We start from the raw sequence: 15,405 nt of genomic DNA, 5'->3' as shown, positions 1-15,405 counted from the left end.
GGTAGCTGGTTAAGGCAGAGTGGGACGAGGGCCAGACAGGCTGACCCGCCTTCTAGGCAGTTTGGCGGAGTGATAAGAGCCTGCTTCGGAATGTGACCGCCCACCTTTAAATCCTAACTCTGGCACCTTCTAGCTGTGAAAAGTGACTTCAGCACTCAGTGACTCAGTTTCCTCCTCCGAGAAGTAGGGATATAATTAGAGGACAGGCTCCTGGCTTTAGTGAGGAAAAAAGTGCTTAGTTCAGTGCCTGGCACTTAGAAAATATGAATGCACAGTAAATGGTCGCAGTTACTCCAAATACGCAATCGGTGTGCATCTGGGTGGAGAGGACCCACATTATCCATCCCTCTGTAAAACAAGAAACCCCTCTGCTGCCCCTCAATAGGTGGCTTCCCAGTCTCTGCTTTGGTATTCCCCTGAGCGCGGCGGGCGGGATGTGGTGGTGATCCCTTTAGAATATCCTTTCTCTGGGATTCCAAGGGCAGGGAGCCCCCCTGTTTTTACTACTGGAAAATTCTCCTTGTTTTAAAACTCATCCTTGGTCTGACCTCCAAGCGGGCTTCCATAATGTCATCCTGGGTCCTGATTTTGCCTCCTGGGGGTACCTGGGGCAGGGGTCAAGATCCTGTGCATGGGACATTGTCCAGACTCCGTCCCCAGAAATGCTTTTTGGTTTTCCCCAGAAATAGTTCTTGTTTTTCAACCCATTCGTACTTGGATAGGTTTGGGATCCCCTCACCCTCCTATGCCCTCTCCAGACATCCAGGGGCTTATGAGAGTGTCTCTGAGGGGTGGTCCCGGGGAGCAGTGCCTGACCCCCACTTGTCTCTCTAGACCCATTCCTCTAGAGCAGGCTGCAATACCTGGGGCTTGGATCTTGGGGTGCAGCTGAGGAACCTTGAGTCCTTTCCTTCCAACAGCCCCTTCCCTGGGCTCCTGCTCTGGCTACTGTCTGGCTTTGGGCTGTTTCCCTCCCAAAGTCTCCTTGGGGCTGGGGAACCCCTCATTTCTATCACTCTGCTTCCTGGCATCTAGTCCTGCACTGGCCAATACATAAGCCTCTAACCACAGGTAGTTTCTTAGCACCTGAAATCAGATAATGGCACGAAAGAACTGAATTGTAACTTTATTTTTTTTTAATTGTAAATTTAATTCACTTAAATTTAAAAGTGGATACCGGACGCAGTTATTGGAAAACTTTTAAGTATGTTTGGAAGAACTTAGGTGTGTGATTCTACTTCCTCAACTGTAAATTCTGTGATCAAGTATTTCTGATAAAAACTTAGAGTTCAACACGAGATGTGCTGTGCGTATAAAACACCTGCTGGTTGGGGAGCCTGGGTGGCTCAGTCAGCTGAGTGTCCAACTCCTGATTTTGGCTCAGGTTGTGATCGCAGGATGGTGGGATCGAACCCCACGCCGGGCTCCGTGCTGAGCGTGGAGGAACCTGCTTAAGAGTCTCTCTCTCTCTCGGGGCGCCTGGGTGGCTCAGTCGGTTAAGTGTCTGACTTTGGCTCAGGTCATGATCTTGCGGTTCATGGGTTCAAGGCCCACGCCAGGCTCTGTGCTGACAGCTCGGAGCCTGGAGCCCGCTTCAGATTCTGTGTCTCCCTGTCTCTGTGCCCCGCCCCTGCTCACACTCTGTCTGTCTCTCTCAAACGTGAAAAATAAACAAACAAAAAAAAGAGTCTCTCTCTCTCCCTCAACCCCTCTCCCTGCTCACACGCACTCTCTAAAATAAATAAATTAGGTAGGTAAATAAATAAATAAATAAAATACCTGCTGGATTTTGAAGATTAGGTACAAAAAAGAGTATAACATTTGTTATTATGGATTTTTACATGGCTTAGTGTTCTGACACAGTAATGCTTTGGATATATTGGGGTGAAGCTATATGAGTTCGCTTCACTTGTTTCTCTTTTTTCAGTGCGGTTATTAGAAAACGTACAATTTTCTAGTTGCAAGTGTAATGGCTCCCATTATATTTGCGATGGACAGCGCTGGTCTAAACCTTACTACTTGAAATACAGCCTGTAGACCAACAGCATCAACATTATCTGGGAGCTTGTTAGAAATGCAGAGTGTGAGGTTCTTCTCCAGACAGGCTAAGTCAGAATGTGCATGTTCACAAGGAGCCCCTGGAGTGAGTCTACGCACACAAAAGTTTGAAAAGCACTGCCCGAGAGTTTCTGGCCCTCTCCCCCTTCCGCCTGTGGTCAACACCCTACCTTGCCTGACCTCTGACGTCCCATCAGCTCTGAGGATTTGTGGGGAAGTTGATTAAGTTGATTGAGGACCATCCTCTTCCTCTTTGGGGCAGGCCAATGGTGGCCCGGTTGGGGGTGCAGGAAGCGGAGAAAGGACAAAGAGGGGGGTATCCTAACCTGATTCTAGGCCTGGCCCTGTCTACTATGAGCCATGGACTGAGGCCACAATTTCGCTTAGGCCTCTGTTTGACACTTGCAAAATGGGGTTATGAGCCGAACTGTGTTTCCCCAAATTCAAGTATTGAAGTACTATCCCCCAAGGACTCCAGAATGTGAGTGTATTCAGGGACACCTGGGTGGCTCAGTCGGTGAAGCAGCCGACTTCAGCTCAGGTCATGATCTCGTGGTTCGTGGGTTCGAGCCTTGTGTGGGGCTCTGTGCTGACAGCTCGGAGCCTGGAGCCTGCTTCCCATTCCGGGTCTCCCTCTCTCTCTGCCCTTCCCTGCTCACGGTCCATCTCTCTGTCTCTCTCTCAAAAACAATCACTAAAAAAAAAAAAAAAAAAAAAAAAAAAAGAAGAATGCGAGTGTATTTGGAGATAAGGCCTTTAAAGGGGGTAATTAAGGTAAAATGAGGTCAGCAGCGTGGGCCCTGATCTAATCCAATGTGACCGGTGCCCTTATAAGGAGAGGAAATTTGGACACAGTTACTGAGGGAAGACCGTGTGAACACACAAGGAGAAGACTGACCTCTACGAGCCGAGGAGAGAGGTCTCAGCGGAAACCAGTCCTGCTGACACCTTGATCTTGGATGTCTAACCTCCAGAATTGTGAGAGAATACATTCCTGTCATTTTAGCCACTCAGCCTATAGTAGTACTTTGTTATGGCAGCTTTAGCAAACTAATCTAGTTGTGATACTGGATTTTTTCCCAGGCACTTCACAGGGCGTGAGGTTCCTGGGAGATAAAGAGGGTGGGGGAGAGCTCAGGCTGCCCCACAGGAAGGAATCACAGTGGCCCCAGTGGCCTGTCAAAGCCAGGCGATGGGGTGCTTCACGAAGAACAGTCCTGTGCAGGGGCGCCTGGGTGGCTTGGTCGGTTAAGCCTCTGACTTCTGCTCAGGTCATGATCTCACGGTCCGTGAGTTTGAGCCCCGCGTCGGGCTCTGTGCTGACAGCTCAGAGCCTGGAGCCTGTTTCAGATTCTGTGTCTCCCTCTCTCTCTGCTCCTCACCTGTTCATGCTCTGTCTCTCTCTGTCTCAAAAATAAATAAACGTTAAAAAAAAAAAAAATTAAAAAAAAAAGAACAGTCCTGTGCATGGAGAACACTCGCGGGTTAACGGCGCAGCCCTGACAAAGGAGGGCCTGCACGCAGCTCTTCAGGAAGCTAGCAGGCCACAGGGCCCTTTTTAGGGAGCAGAGCCTTCTGTGGCACTATCTGCTGCTCACAGGCCTTCTCCTGCCTCTGCCTTGCACACTCCCCCCGCCCGGCCGAGTCACATTCATGTCTCACTCCTGTGCTGGAACAATAGTGCCCTTGTGTGAGGGGAGACAGTGCCCTCATTGGCCCAGACACCTGTGCTGGCCATGTTGGCAGAAAACCGTGGGCTCCCTGGCTCTCCTCTGCCAGGCTGGGGGCAGGAAGAGAGGGGGCTCCAGTTTGCTGTGCCCCCTTTCTGTACTGTGACAGGCACCTTACCTGTGGTAGCTCATCCAGTCCTTCCAGATGTGAGGTAGGGGGTGTATTCCCCCGTTTTACAGAAGAGGGAACTAAGAGACAGAAAGATGGGGGCCCTGCCCAAAGCTGCACAGCCGGGAGTAGGTCCCGGTCACTCTAAAGCCCTCTCATCCTTCAACACACAAGGCTGTGCTCCCTCCTCCAGAAGGGAGAGCGACAGGTGTGACTGCCCAGGGAAGTCACTCCTGGCTCCTGGGGAAGGTGACATCACCTCGCTTTCCTGGGAGCAGCCCCGGGGGCAAGAGTCTGGCCACTGCCATCCCTGGGAGAGGGAGGACCCCAAGGAATGCCCTGGCATCAACTCCTTAGGGAAATGGGAAACCCAAATCAAGGGACATTCTGTACCTTCCTTAAAGTTACCTGGTGGTAACGAGGGGTGGCTGAGTGCTCAGCATCCAGTTTCGGCCTAGGTCGTGATCTCACGGTGCGTGGGTTCAAGCCCAGCCTTGGGCTCTGTGCTGACAGCTCAGAGCCTGGAGCCTGCTTCAGATTCTGTGTCTCCCTGTCTCTCTCTCTGCCCCTCCCCTGCTCACGCTATGTCTGCCTCTCTCAAAAATAAATCAACATTAAAAAAAAAAAAAAAAAAAGATTTGGTGGTAAAGCTGAGGTCATCTGCTGGGAGTAAAAAAAGAGAAATGTTTGAAATCATCCTCACGAAGTCAGGATAAACATACTAGGGAAGGTTGTGTAAGTGTTGAGGTCCCCTGGAGATTGGTTCCTATGGCTTCTCAGAGGTACCCATGGACACAGTCAAGAGAGTTCTCCAGCACAACCCAGAGGCCCACGTGTCCCTCCCATGGAGGGAAAGGCTGCCTTCAAACGGGCAGAGTCTGCCAGCTGGGTGGTTTGGAGGGACAGACGGGGCGGGGGGAGGAGGGGCAAATGGAGGATATTGGCTAAAATGTGCTTTAAGTATTAAAGCTTGGAATTGAAGAGGGAGGACTGGGGGACAGTGAAGATCAGGGAATGAACAAGCAGGAGTAAATGAGCAAGCAAACTGACCAGATGGGACGTTGACATCTGAGTCGTGACTTGGGAGGTGGCACAGGATGGGCCCAAGAGCGTGAGTAGCTGAGGTGACGTGGGAGATGGGGACAGAAGCAAGCCGAGAGGCCCTTTGTGGGACACACACGCCACCCCTGTTCTGCAGCCAGGCAGATGGTTGTCTCCCTCTCCTCATCAAAGTGCAAAGATGGGGCCTCAAAGGGCAACTTCATTGATTATTTATTTATAAGCCAGAGCAGTCCACTAGATTCACCACTGGGCTGGGTTTTTTTGTTGTTGTCATAATTTCAGACTGACAGAATAGTTGCAAGAAGAGTACAAAAAACACCCATGTGCCTTTCGCCTGGATGTTAACATGTGACCACACTCGCTTTGTCATTCTCAGATACACTCCTTCCTTTTTCCTAAACCATTTTAGAGTAAGCTGGAGACCGGATGTCCCTCTTCTCCTGAATACTTCAGGATGTATTTCCAAAAAAACAAGGACATTCTCATAATTAACCACAGTACAACGAGCAGAGTCAGGAAATGAACATTGATCTATTACAATTAGATAATCTACAAACCTTAATCAAATACCACCAATTGTGAGAGGCCAGTTTTTAAGGTTTACTGTCCTCCCTCCTGGTCCTGTCTTCCAGGCCTCTGAGAAATAAGAGACTGAATAGGGGAAGAGAACTAACCTTATTATTATTTTTTAATGTTTATTTATTTATTTTGAGAGGAGGCGGGAGAGTGCCTGTGTGAGCGGAGGAGGGGCAGAGAAAGAAGGAGAGAGAATGTTAAGCAGGCTCCTTGCTGTCATCGCGGAGCCCACATGCAGGGCTTGATCCCACAACCCTGAAATCATGACATGAGCAGAAATCAAGAGTCAGGCGCTCAATGGGCTGAGCCACCCAGATGCCCCCCTTTGTTTGTTGTTTTGAACTTTTAAAGTGTTTTGTTTTTTTAGTAACGTCTACTCCCAACGTGGGGTTCAAACTCACAACCCCAAGGTCAAGAGTTAGATGCTCTACCCACTGAGCCACCCGGGTACCCACTGTTTTGAACTTTTAATCTTCAAATGACTGCAAATTCAAAGGAAGCTTCAAGAGTAGTAATACATTTTTAAGCCAACATTTCGGTTTTGAAATGGAACATTTCATTGAGATAATTTTTTTAACTTTATTTATTTATTTTGAGAGAGAGAGAGAGAACGAGAGAGAGTGGGGGAGGTGCAGAGAGACAGGGAGAGAGGGAGAATCCCAAGAAGGCTCCGCACTGTCAACGTGGAGTCCACGCAGGGCTCAAACCCATGAACTGTGAGATCATGACCTGAGTGATAATCAAGAATTGGACACTTAACCGAATGGGCCACCCAGGCGCCCCTCATTGAGATGATTTAAAACCACATTTTCTAAGGGTGAGCTCCTGATATTGCACCCAGCTAACAAATATTTGTGAAGCATTCTCTGTATGTCACTTTCCTAGACACTGAGGATGCACATAGTAAGCTGTTAAACCTCTGTCTTTGGAATTTCTCCAGGGTGGACTCAACTGGCTCTCCTTAACAATCCTGTGAACTGCCCGAGTAGCATTGTCTTTTTTTTTTGGCTAATTATCTTAACCATTTTATTTTTTTCTATCTTCACCATTTAAAAAAAAAAAAAAATTTAACGTTTGAGAGACAGAGAAAGACAGAGCATGAGCATGGGAGGGGCAGAGACGGAGGAGACACGGAATCTGAAGCAGGCTCCAGGCTCTGAGCTGCCAGCACAGAGCTCGACTCAGGTCAGGGCTCGAACTCACAAACCGCAAGATCATGACCTGAGCCGAAGTCAGACGCTTAACCCACTGAGCCCCCCAGGCACCCCTATCTTCACCATTTTTAAGTGTACACTTCATAGTGTTAAGTGCACTCATGTTATTGGGAAACAGATCTCCAGAACTTTTTAAAGTTCATTTTATTTTGAGAGAGAGAGCGCGTGCACCCAGAGCAGGGGAGGGACAGAATCTTAAGCAGGCTCCACGCCCGCCCCACTCGGGCTCAATCCACGACCTTGAGATCATGACCTGAGCTGAAATCAGGAGTCGAAATCTTAAGGGAGCCACCCAGGCTCCCCTGGAACTTTTTCATCTTCCAAAACTGAAACTCTGTATCTATTAAACAATAATTCCCTTTTTGCCCCTCCACCCAGCCCTTGGTAAACATCACTCTACTTTTGTTTCTGTGAATTTCGCTCCTTTTGAGTATGATTCCACCCAGTATTTGCCTTTTTATGACTGATTTAACCTAGCATAATGTGCTTAGAGTTCCTCTAGGTTTTGTGGCAAATGACAGCATTTCCTCCCTTTTTAAGGCAGAAGATTATTCCATTGTGAGGATATACCACATTCTGTTTATATGTTCGCTGTCCATGAAGATATGGGTTGGTTCTGCCTCTTGACTATTGTGAACAATGCTGCTGCGAACACGGGTGTACAAAGGGTGAGACCCTGATTTCAATTCTTCTATCTATATACCCAAATGTGGGATTGCTGGAAGGAACTAACACTATGAAGTGTTTCTAAGTGCTAGTCTTTTTATACATACTACCTTGATTTTTCTCTCAAGCAATATTGCCCTTAAACCCAGACGACTGGAGCTCTTGGGCTGGGTGGGTGCCTTATTAACCACCTTCGTAGATGATGAGGAGCTCAAGAAACCTAGAAGGTGACGAGGTGCCTGGATGGCTCAGTTAAGTGTTGGAGTCTTGATCTCAGCTCATGTCTTGATCTCAGGGTTGTGAGTTCAAGCCCTGCGTTGGGCTCCGCCCTGGGCATGAAGCCTACTTTAAAAAGAAAAGAAACAAACAAACAAAAGAAACCTAGAGGGTGTACCCTAAGAAACCCATATGCCTTCCTTCAGACCACACTCTGGGTAGTTTTCCAAAACTCATCCTTCCCAGGTCGACCCTCTCCAGGACAGGTCTCGTGTGCACAGCCATAGGCCCAGACAGCAGCCACCGGCAGCTCTAGGGAGGAGGCATGGTGTGAATCTTCAGGCTGTGTGTTTACATGCAAACATACGAAGCCCCTCAACACTTCAGGATCAAGTATCCTGAATGATAGGGGGCCTCCATTTGTCCTTTTTCTCTGGACTCTTGCAAAAATATCAGTAGCCATAATGTTATTACACAAATGTGAACTATCAACAAGATCTGAAGAACATTTAGTTCCTCTGTTGCAAACCTGTTTTGAATTGGCTGTATTTTCTAAACTCAGTTTGTCACTAGCTGCCCAGTGTAGGAGTCTAGTTGCTACTTAGTAAGGAAGCCTGCACCAGGGTGGGGAGTCTGTTCTTTTCCTTTGCATGTGTACCGCCCATTAGTGTTAATGGAAAACACAGATGATATATTCATGCAACCTGCAGAGAAAAGACCCTGAGCTGTCAATGCCACCAGGTAGACACTGACGCAGGCAATTCAGTAAGTGCACCCTGGGATGCACAAATGGAGGGTCGAAAAGGTACATGAGCTTGTTTGACTACATGGACATACAAATTTGTGGCTGTATAGCCCAGTCCCATAAGCAGCCTGGGAAGGAGGTTTTGTGGGGAGATGAGGTAAAGTCGTCTTGTTTCCTTGGCAAGCTAAAATGATTCCTTTCAGGAATAATCTTCCAAATCAGCTGCTTATTACACATATTACAGATCGATATTGGGCCAGGAATGTAGTAGAAGTAAAACTTGCTTGAGAAGGGTCATAAGCAAGGAGCAGCCTTGGACAGCTAAGAGGCATCATTCTCTTCAAGCAGCTATGTTTCCTCCAGGACTGGCCAACTAGACCCATCCCATCCTGACTGGGGGTCAGGCTCCAGACTGAATGCCCCTGATCTTAGCGTTCCTTCACATGCCACCCCACAGGAATCTCACATTTGGTAAGTCCAAATCTGAGGCCTCGTCATCATCACCCCCGCCCCCCTCCCCAAACCTGCACCTTTCCCTGTGTTCCCTGTATCAGTTCCCTGGCAGTGGCAACCCACCCCCACCTGTCACTCAAGGCTGAATATTCCTCAGCTCCTCCCACATCTCCCCCAAACCCTTGTGCTCATTCAGCTCGCTGGATTTGCTAATCTCTTTCACATGCTTTTCGCTCAATTCTGCCTGTCCCCACTGCAACCTCCTATTTCCAGGACAATTTATAGCCCCGAAAACGTCCAGCCTTCAGTCCCTCTCACCCCCATCATCTTTTCCGAAGTCTCTGCGGCACTCACCTACCAGAGAGATTTTTCTACAATGTGAATACAATCACACCCTTCCACTTCAGCTGTTCCCCCACTACCCTAGATGTGAAAAGGACTTCCGAGCGTCTGCTTTCCCACCCCCACCCCAAGTATTAGCCAGGGGCTCACTTGTTGCTCTCAGGCCCTTTGCACAAATTTCTGCACCCTATTTTCTTTTAAATGTTTATTTATTTGGCCGGGGGGGGGGGGGGGAGGAGCGGGCACAGAGAGGGAAAGTGAGAATTCCAAGCTGGCTCCCTGCTACCAGCACAGAGCCCAAATGGGGGTCTTGATCTCAGGAACTGTGAACCATGACCTGAGCAGAAACCAAGACTCGGACACGTAACTGACTGAGCCACCCAGGCACCCTGGCTTCTTCAAACTAAGACTCGATCCTCCTCTCCGTTGCTCTTAGTTTTACTGTTTTTTGTTTTGTTTTTAGTGTTTATTTTTGAGAGAGACTGACAGAACGTGAGTGGGGAAGGATGGAGAGAGAGAGGGAGAGACAATCTGAAACAGGTTCCAGTCTTTGAGCTGTCAGCACAGAGCCAGACTCCGGGACTCCAACTCGGGAATGGCTAGATCATGACCTAGGTCATGAAGCTTAACCAACTGAGCCACCCAGGCGCCGCACTACTGTTGGTTATTTATTTAACAAATATTTACTGAACATCTGCTTTGCCAGGCTATGCCCTAAACTCTGAGGTTTTGGAATGGGAAGAACAAAAAGCCTCCTGGCCACGTGGCATTTACATATTAGGGATTACAGGCACCTCCCCAGCACAAGGAATGGGAGACCTTCATCTGCCCTCCGCCTTCGGAGGGCTCCCCACATTTGACTTGTGGGGGCCATCCCTTGATTTGGCCCCTATCTCACTGACTCTTTCCCTAACAGTCCACGAGAACGGCTTGACGGGTCTACACCACCCTCCGTCTACGTACAGGCCACACTGCGCATGCTCTCTGCGGTCCTGAGCGCGAGTTTGCAAGCTACGCCTACCCGAGGCTGGGAGTGGGAACTTCCGAGCACCCCACACCCCTTCTGCCTTAATGGTACACCCCACGCGCGTGCGCCCGGGCAGCGGAAATAAGCCTTGGGGGGCGGGGCCTGTTGTGTCTCGTGACGGAAGTGTGACGGCGTCCCGCCGCGCGGGCTTTTTGGAAGTTCGCAGCGGCCGTGGAGCTGAGGTAACAACGCCGAGGGGGCTCGCTGCCCGGGCCGTGGGACCCTGCGCCGGGGTAGGGGAGCGGGTGCGCGAGGGCGGGAGGGCTGCCGTTCCGAGCTGGCGTTCTGGTGTTTTCTCTGGGGTGTTTCCCGCCGCGTCTTTCGGTTTCCGCGGCTCCCTCCTCCCGGCCGTGCTACCCTCTCCGCGCTCGTCTTCGATTCTTCGCTCTCCGTCAGGGTTCAGCTCCTGCCCCCGAGAAACGTAACCCCATTCCGCCTCTAGCTCAGTCACGGTCGGCATCGCCAGCTGCCTCGCTCCGGGGTTTCTATTTTGTGGTTACGCGGTGCTGTCGGGGTTTCTGTTTGTGGTTACGTGGTGCTCTCGGGGAAGCCCCGGCGCGAAACCCGGCGCGTCTCCTTCCCGGGGCCGCTAAGCTCGGCGCCTCTGGGCGAGGGGTGTGCCGGGCGCACCGGCGCTGCGCAGCCGCCTGCTAGTTACTCATCTTTGGTGGTCGGCCGAACTTAGCAAAATGCACCTGCTGGGATAGGTTGATTTCAGCATATTCCGCTTCTGGCTGCGCGTCTCTCTTGGTCAGTATGCCCTTCGTGCATTTTCTCTGCCCACCCCGGGCTCTAACCGGGGTAAGGGGGTCGGAGCAGGCGATCTGGGGGTCTGGAGCTGGGCAGACCTAGGCTTTATTTCTGCCTCTTCCACTGCTGGCCTTTTAACCTTGGGGCGATTACTTTATGCCTCCAAATTCTAAAAGACGTTCATCTAAATTGGGGCTGATAACACCTACTCGACAGGGTTGGTATGAGGGTCAAATTAGCGGGTCTTGGGACTCGTAGGGAGTTGAGTGATTTATTCAGCAAATAATTTATCGGGAGCCTGTTATAAGGCAGGTACCGGTGTTGAAATACTGGAGGTTCACTGGTAAACAAAGCCAGACATGGCCCCCTGGCCTCCTGGAGTTCATAGTCAAGGGGGAGATACAGTCCTTAAGCTAGCATTAGAAATACGACTTTGTTTATTTTTTTAAATTTACGTTTCTTTTTTTTTTTTTTAATATTTTTATTTATTTTTGAGACAGAGCATGAGCAGGGGAGGGGCAGAGAGAGGGAGACACAGAATCCGAAACAGGCTCCAGGCTCTGAGCTGTCAGCACAGAGCCCGACGTGGGGCTCGAACTCACGGACTGTGAGATCATGACCTGAGCTGAAGTCAGACGCTTAACCGACTGAGCCACCCAGGCGCCCCTAGAAATACGACTTTAAAGGTGTGGTGATGGGGACGTAGTAGGATTCTCGCACAGAGAGTCATGACCCCGAGGCTTTTCTTTCCAGGAAGCGACTTTATTTCTGTTGGCACTGTGCAGTTGGGTTCCAACCCGAAGAACTGAGCCCCGAACTTCCCGTGGTGTAGTTTTTTTTTTTTTTTTTCTTAAATACGTTTTCTATTTCTTTGTCTCCCGTACATGGTAACACACACAAACATGTCGTCTGATTAAGTAGTCTCAGTACATAAGATCAGGAGGGATGTTGTCACGTAGGCGCATAGCCAGGTTACCTTGAAGTTTTTTGTTTTTTCTTTTCTCTCATCTTTTTTCCCTCTCCTTAGGGAAGGGACCCTAAGGAGAGAAGAGAAATGGCTGTTGCCTTCAAAGGATGTAGTAGGGGAGTGTTTAACCTAGACGGAGCTTCTGGGGAAGTGTAGATTGAGCTGAGCTCTGAAGGATTTGTAGGAATTAAAAGATTAGAGGGCAGGGGATGAAAGGAGGGGTATGTATGTGAGTTCCAGACAGAAAAACGTCTATAAGGGCCTGTGGCAGGAGAACTTGGGATTTGAAGGACTGAAGGCAATTCAGTGTGGCTAGAGTATATAGGGATTAAGGGTAGAGTTAGGTGTGGGCCAGACCCTGCAGGACTTTTTTTTTATCCTGACTTCAGGATATGGGACTGATAGGAGAGAAGATGGCTGAAGAGTTTTAAGGTGAGGATGGAGATGGAGTTTCAGCTGCATTAACAAACAGATTAATTGCTGTGTGGGGGACAAGTTAGGAAGCTTTTGTCGTAGTTCAGGTGAGAGGTGGTGGTGACTTTGGAGTGATGTGGGAATAGTGGATCTCAGAAGTAGACAGATTTGAGAGCTGATTAGGGGTTCACATTGACAGGACTTGGTAGTGGATGTGGAGGAGGACGGTGGAATTGTCACGCCCCTGTGTGTCCCTTTTTATTTATTTATTTTTTTAATTTTTTTTTTTTTTTAACGTTTATTTATTTTTGAGACAGGGAGAGACAGAGCATGAATGGGGGAGGAACAGAGAGAGAGAGGGAGACACAGAATCGGAAGCAGGCTCCAGGCTCCGAGCCATCAGCCCAGAGCCTGACGTGGGGCTCGAACTCACGGACCGCGAGATCGTGACCTGAGTGAAGTCGGACGCTCAACCGACTGAGCCACCCAGGCGCCCCTCTTATTTATTATTTTTGAGAGAGAGTGCGTATGCGCACACGCGGAGGGAGAGAGAGAGAGACAGACACAGAATCTGAAGCAGGCTCCAGACTCTGAGCTGTCCACACAGAGCCTGACGCAGGGTTGAATCCTTGAACTAACTGTGAGATCATGACCTGAGCCGAAGTCAGGATGCTTAACTGACTGAGCCACCCAGGCGCCCCCTCTCTCTCCCTACTTTAATCTACATGCTTGATACCAGATTGTTCCCTCAAAACCTTTTTCAGTCTTAAACCGGCAGAATCTGAATCAGGCAGATTCTCTTTTGCTCCAGAAGTTTTGATTGCTGTCTATTATTTACAGAATAAAAGCTAAATCCCTTAAACCTGGCATTTAAGATCTTGTACAGTTTATTCCCAGTCTGTCTTTCTAGCCATCCTATTCACTGTTCCTCTACTTCAACTCTGTACCTCAGGCAGTTTACTCATTTTCCCCAAATAAGTTTTTCAAATTCTCATAGAAAGGTCTTTCTTCATGTCATTCTCCTTCCCGGTAGTGTATAGAGTATACCATCTGGTTATCTTGACTACCTAATTTAATCTCTTGAGTTCCAGTTCAAGCTTTCCTCTGCTGGGATGCCTTCTTGACGTTTGAGCACACATTTATTTCATTAGTCTTGTTAACTTCTTTTTTTTTTTTTTTTTCAATTTTTTAAAATGTTTTTATTTTTGACAGAGAGAGAGAGGGAGACACAGAATTCGAAGCAGGCTCCAGGCTCCGAGCTGTCAGCATAGAGCCCGATGCGGGGCTCAAACTCACGGACTGTGAGACCATGCCCTGAGCCAAAGTTGGACGCTCAACCGACTGAGCCACCCAGGCACCCCAGTCTTGTTAAACTTCTTACTAGTTTTCATACCATTTCATTGACACTTTGCCTTTATAGTGTTTTTGATTTATTCATTTGTGAAATATTATTATATGCTTGTAATAATATTCTTGTGTGTATATTTATAATTTATCACACTATTAAGTGCTAGCTTTGTTCTAGGCAGTGTGCTGGGTAGATGCTAAAAAAATTAAAATGGGCAAAAATTCTGAAACCACTTGATTAGAATACAAGTTTCTAATACAGAAATTCCAGGGAATTTTCCAAATTATTTTGGTTTGGATGAAAATCACCTACTCATACTGGTTAGTAGCCCTTAACCTATGGAGTACCTGCTATGTACACTCCTGATAATGTATAAAGTACTCCGTTAACAGGGAGGGAAGGAAAACAGTCAAGCTTGTTTCCTTGTGGAAGTTTCATCCAGCTCTGACACTTTTCCCTTACAGTTCCCTGATAGAGCAACAATGGACCAGAAAATATTATCTCTAGCAGGAGAAAAAACAGCAGACAAACTGCAGGAATTGCTTCAGGCTGTGAAAGAAGATGATGTAAGTATTAAGCATGTTCTGCTATAAAGCAAATGTCAAGCATGATGACAAATTCAAAGAACATGTTAGAAAAATTATTCTGCCACTTTACCTCCTACCCACCTTAGGAAACAAGGATTTTTTGATAAATGTTAAGAAATGGGGAGAGGAATAAAATAGACAATCGAAGGGCTTTGTATACAACTATATAGCATTTAAGTATTTATGCAATTATATATAAATATATACACATACAGTACATATGTACATACATACAAATTAGGGTACTTTTAAGGTTCTTAGAACAATCCTAACGAAGGTAATATCCTGATTATAGTTTTTGATGTGACATTTTGCCTACTGATGCTTCTTTATTAAAATTTTCCCCTAAAAAAGATAAATTCATAAGCAATACAATATTTTGAAATTCTTTTTTTTTAATTTTTATTTTCTAACATTTATTCATTTTTGAGAGTGAGAGAGACAGAGTATGAGTGGGGGAGGGGCAGAGAGAGAAGGGAGACACAGAATCCAAAGCAGGCTCCAGGTTCCGAGCTGTCAGCACAGGGCCCGACGCAGGGCTTGAATTCACGGATTGCGAGATCATGACCTGAGCTGAAGTTGGACGTTTAACTGACTGAGCCACCCAGGCGCTCCAAATATTTTGAGATTCTTATGTGAATCTTCTTACTCTCCTGATACACTTCTCCTTTTTGCATAATAATGTGTTCTTAGCTTATTCATATTCGTGTATGGAAAGGAATCCCTCCTTAACATTAACCTTAAGTATTAAGTATATATGTCTAAACGAGTTAAGACTTTGTGTATTATGTTTTTAAAGGAATTTTTGCATGCCTGTGTTGTGGTACATTGTAATTTCTGTTAAAATGTGACACTAATTGGGAATTGAGGTAGGGGTGGGCTCTGTTTTGTTTTGTTTTTTTTAATTAACAAAAGCAGGACTGCTTTTGTAGCAGCTTTTTGAGACAACCCATTGCATGAGTTGCAGCTTGAGTTATTCTGTAGACATTAAGATTTGGTTAAAACCAACTTTTAGGGGCGCCTGGGTGGCGCAGTCGGTTAAGCGTCCGACTTCAGCCAGGTCACGATCTCGCGGTCCGTGAGTTCGAGCCCCGCGTCAGGCTCTGGGCTGATGGCTCGGAGCCTGGAGCCTGTTTCCGAT

General features: G+C 47.8%; 1 protein-coding gene across 5 annotated transcripts in view; it reads left to right on the top strand.

Annotated features, from left to right (window-relative positions):
* The window catches only part of FANCI (FA complementation group I), a 102,430-nt gene that overhangs the window by 4,547 nt on the left and 82,478 nt on the right, over window positions 1-15,405 (top strand). For 2 of the 5 annotated variants that reach the window (XM_060617675.3, XM_060617673.3), the window contains exons 1-2: window positions 10,275-10,380; window positions 14,142-14,243. In XM_060617675.3, coding sequence (XP_060473658.2) covers window positions 14,160-14,243 — 84 coding nt within the window. In that variant the 5' untranslated portion in view covers window positions 10,275-10,380; window positions 14,142-14,159. The other 3 variants (XM_060617677.3, XM_060617676.3, XM_060617674.3) reach the window with 3 other exon arrangements.

The sequence above is a fragment of the Panthera onca genome, chromosome B3 (genome assembly GCF_046562875.1).
Source record: "Panthera onca isolate mPanOnc1 chromosome B3, mPanOnc1 haplotype 2, whole genome shotgun sequence".
Taxonomy (NCBI): Eukaryota; Metazoa; Chordata; class Mammalia; order Carnivora; family Felidae; genus Panthera; species Panthera onca.
The sequence above is the reverse complement of the archived record's forward strand: the minus strand, read 5'-3'. Positions and strand labels throughout refer to the sequence as shown.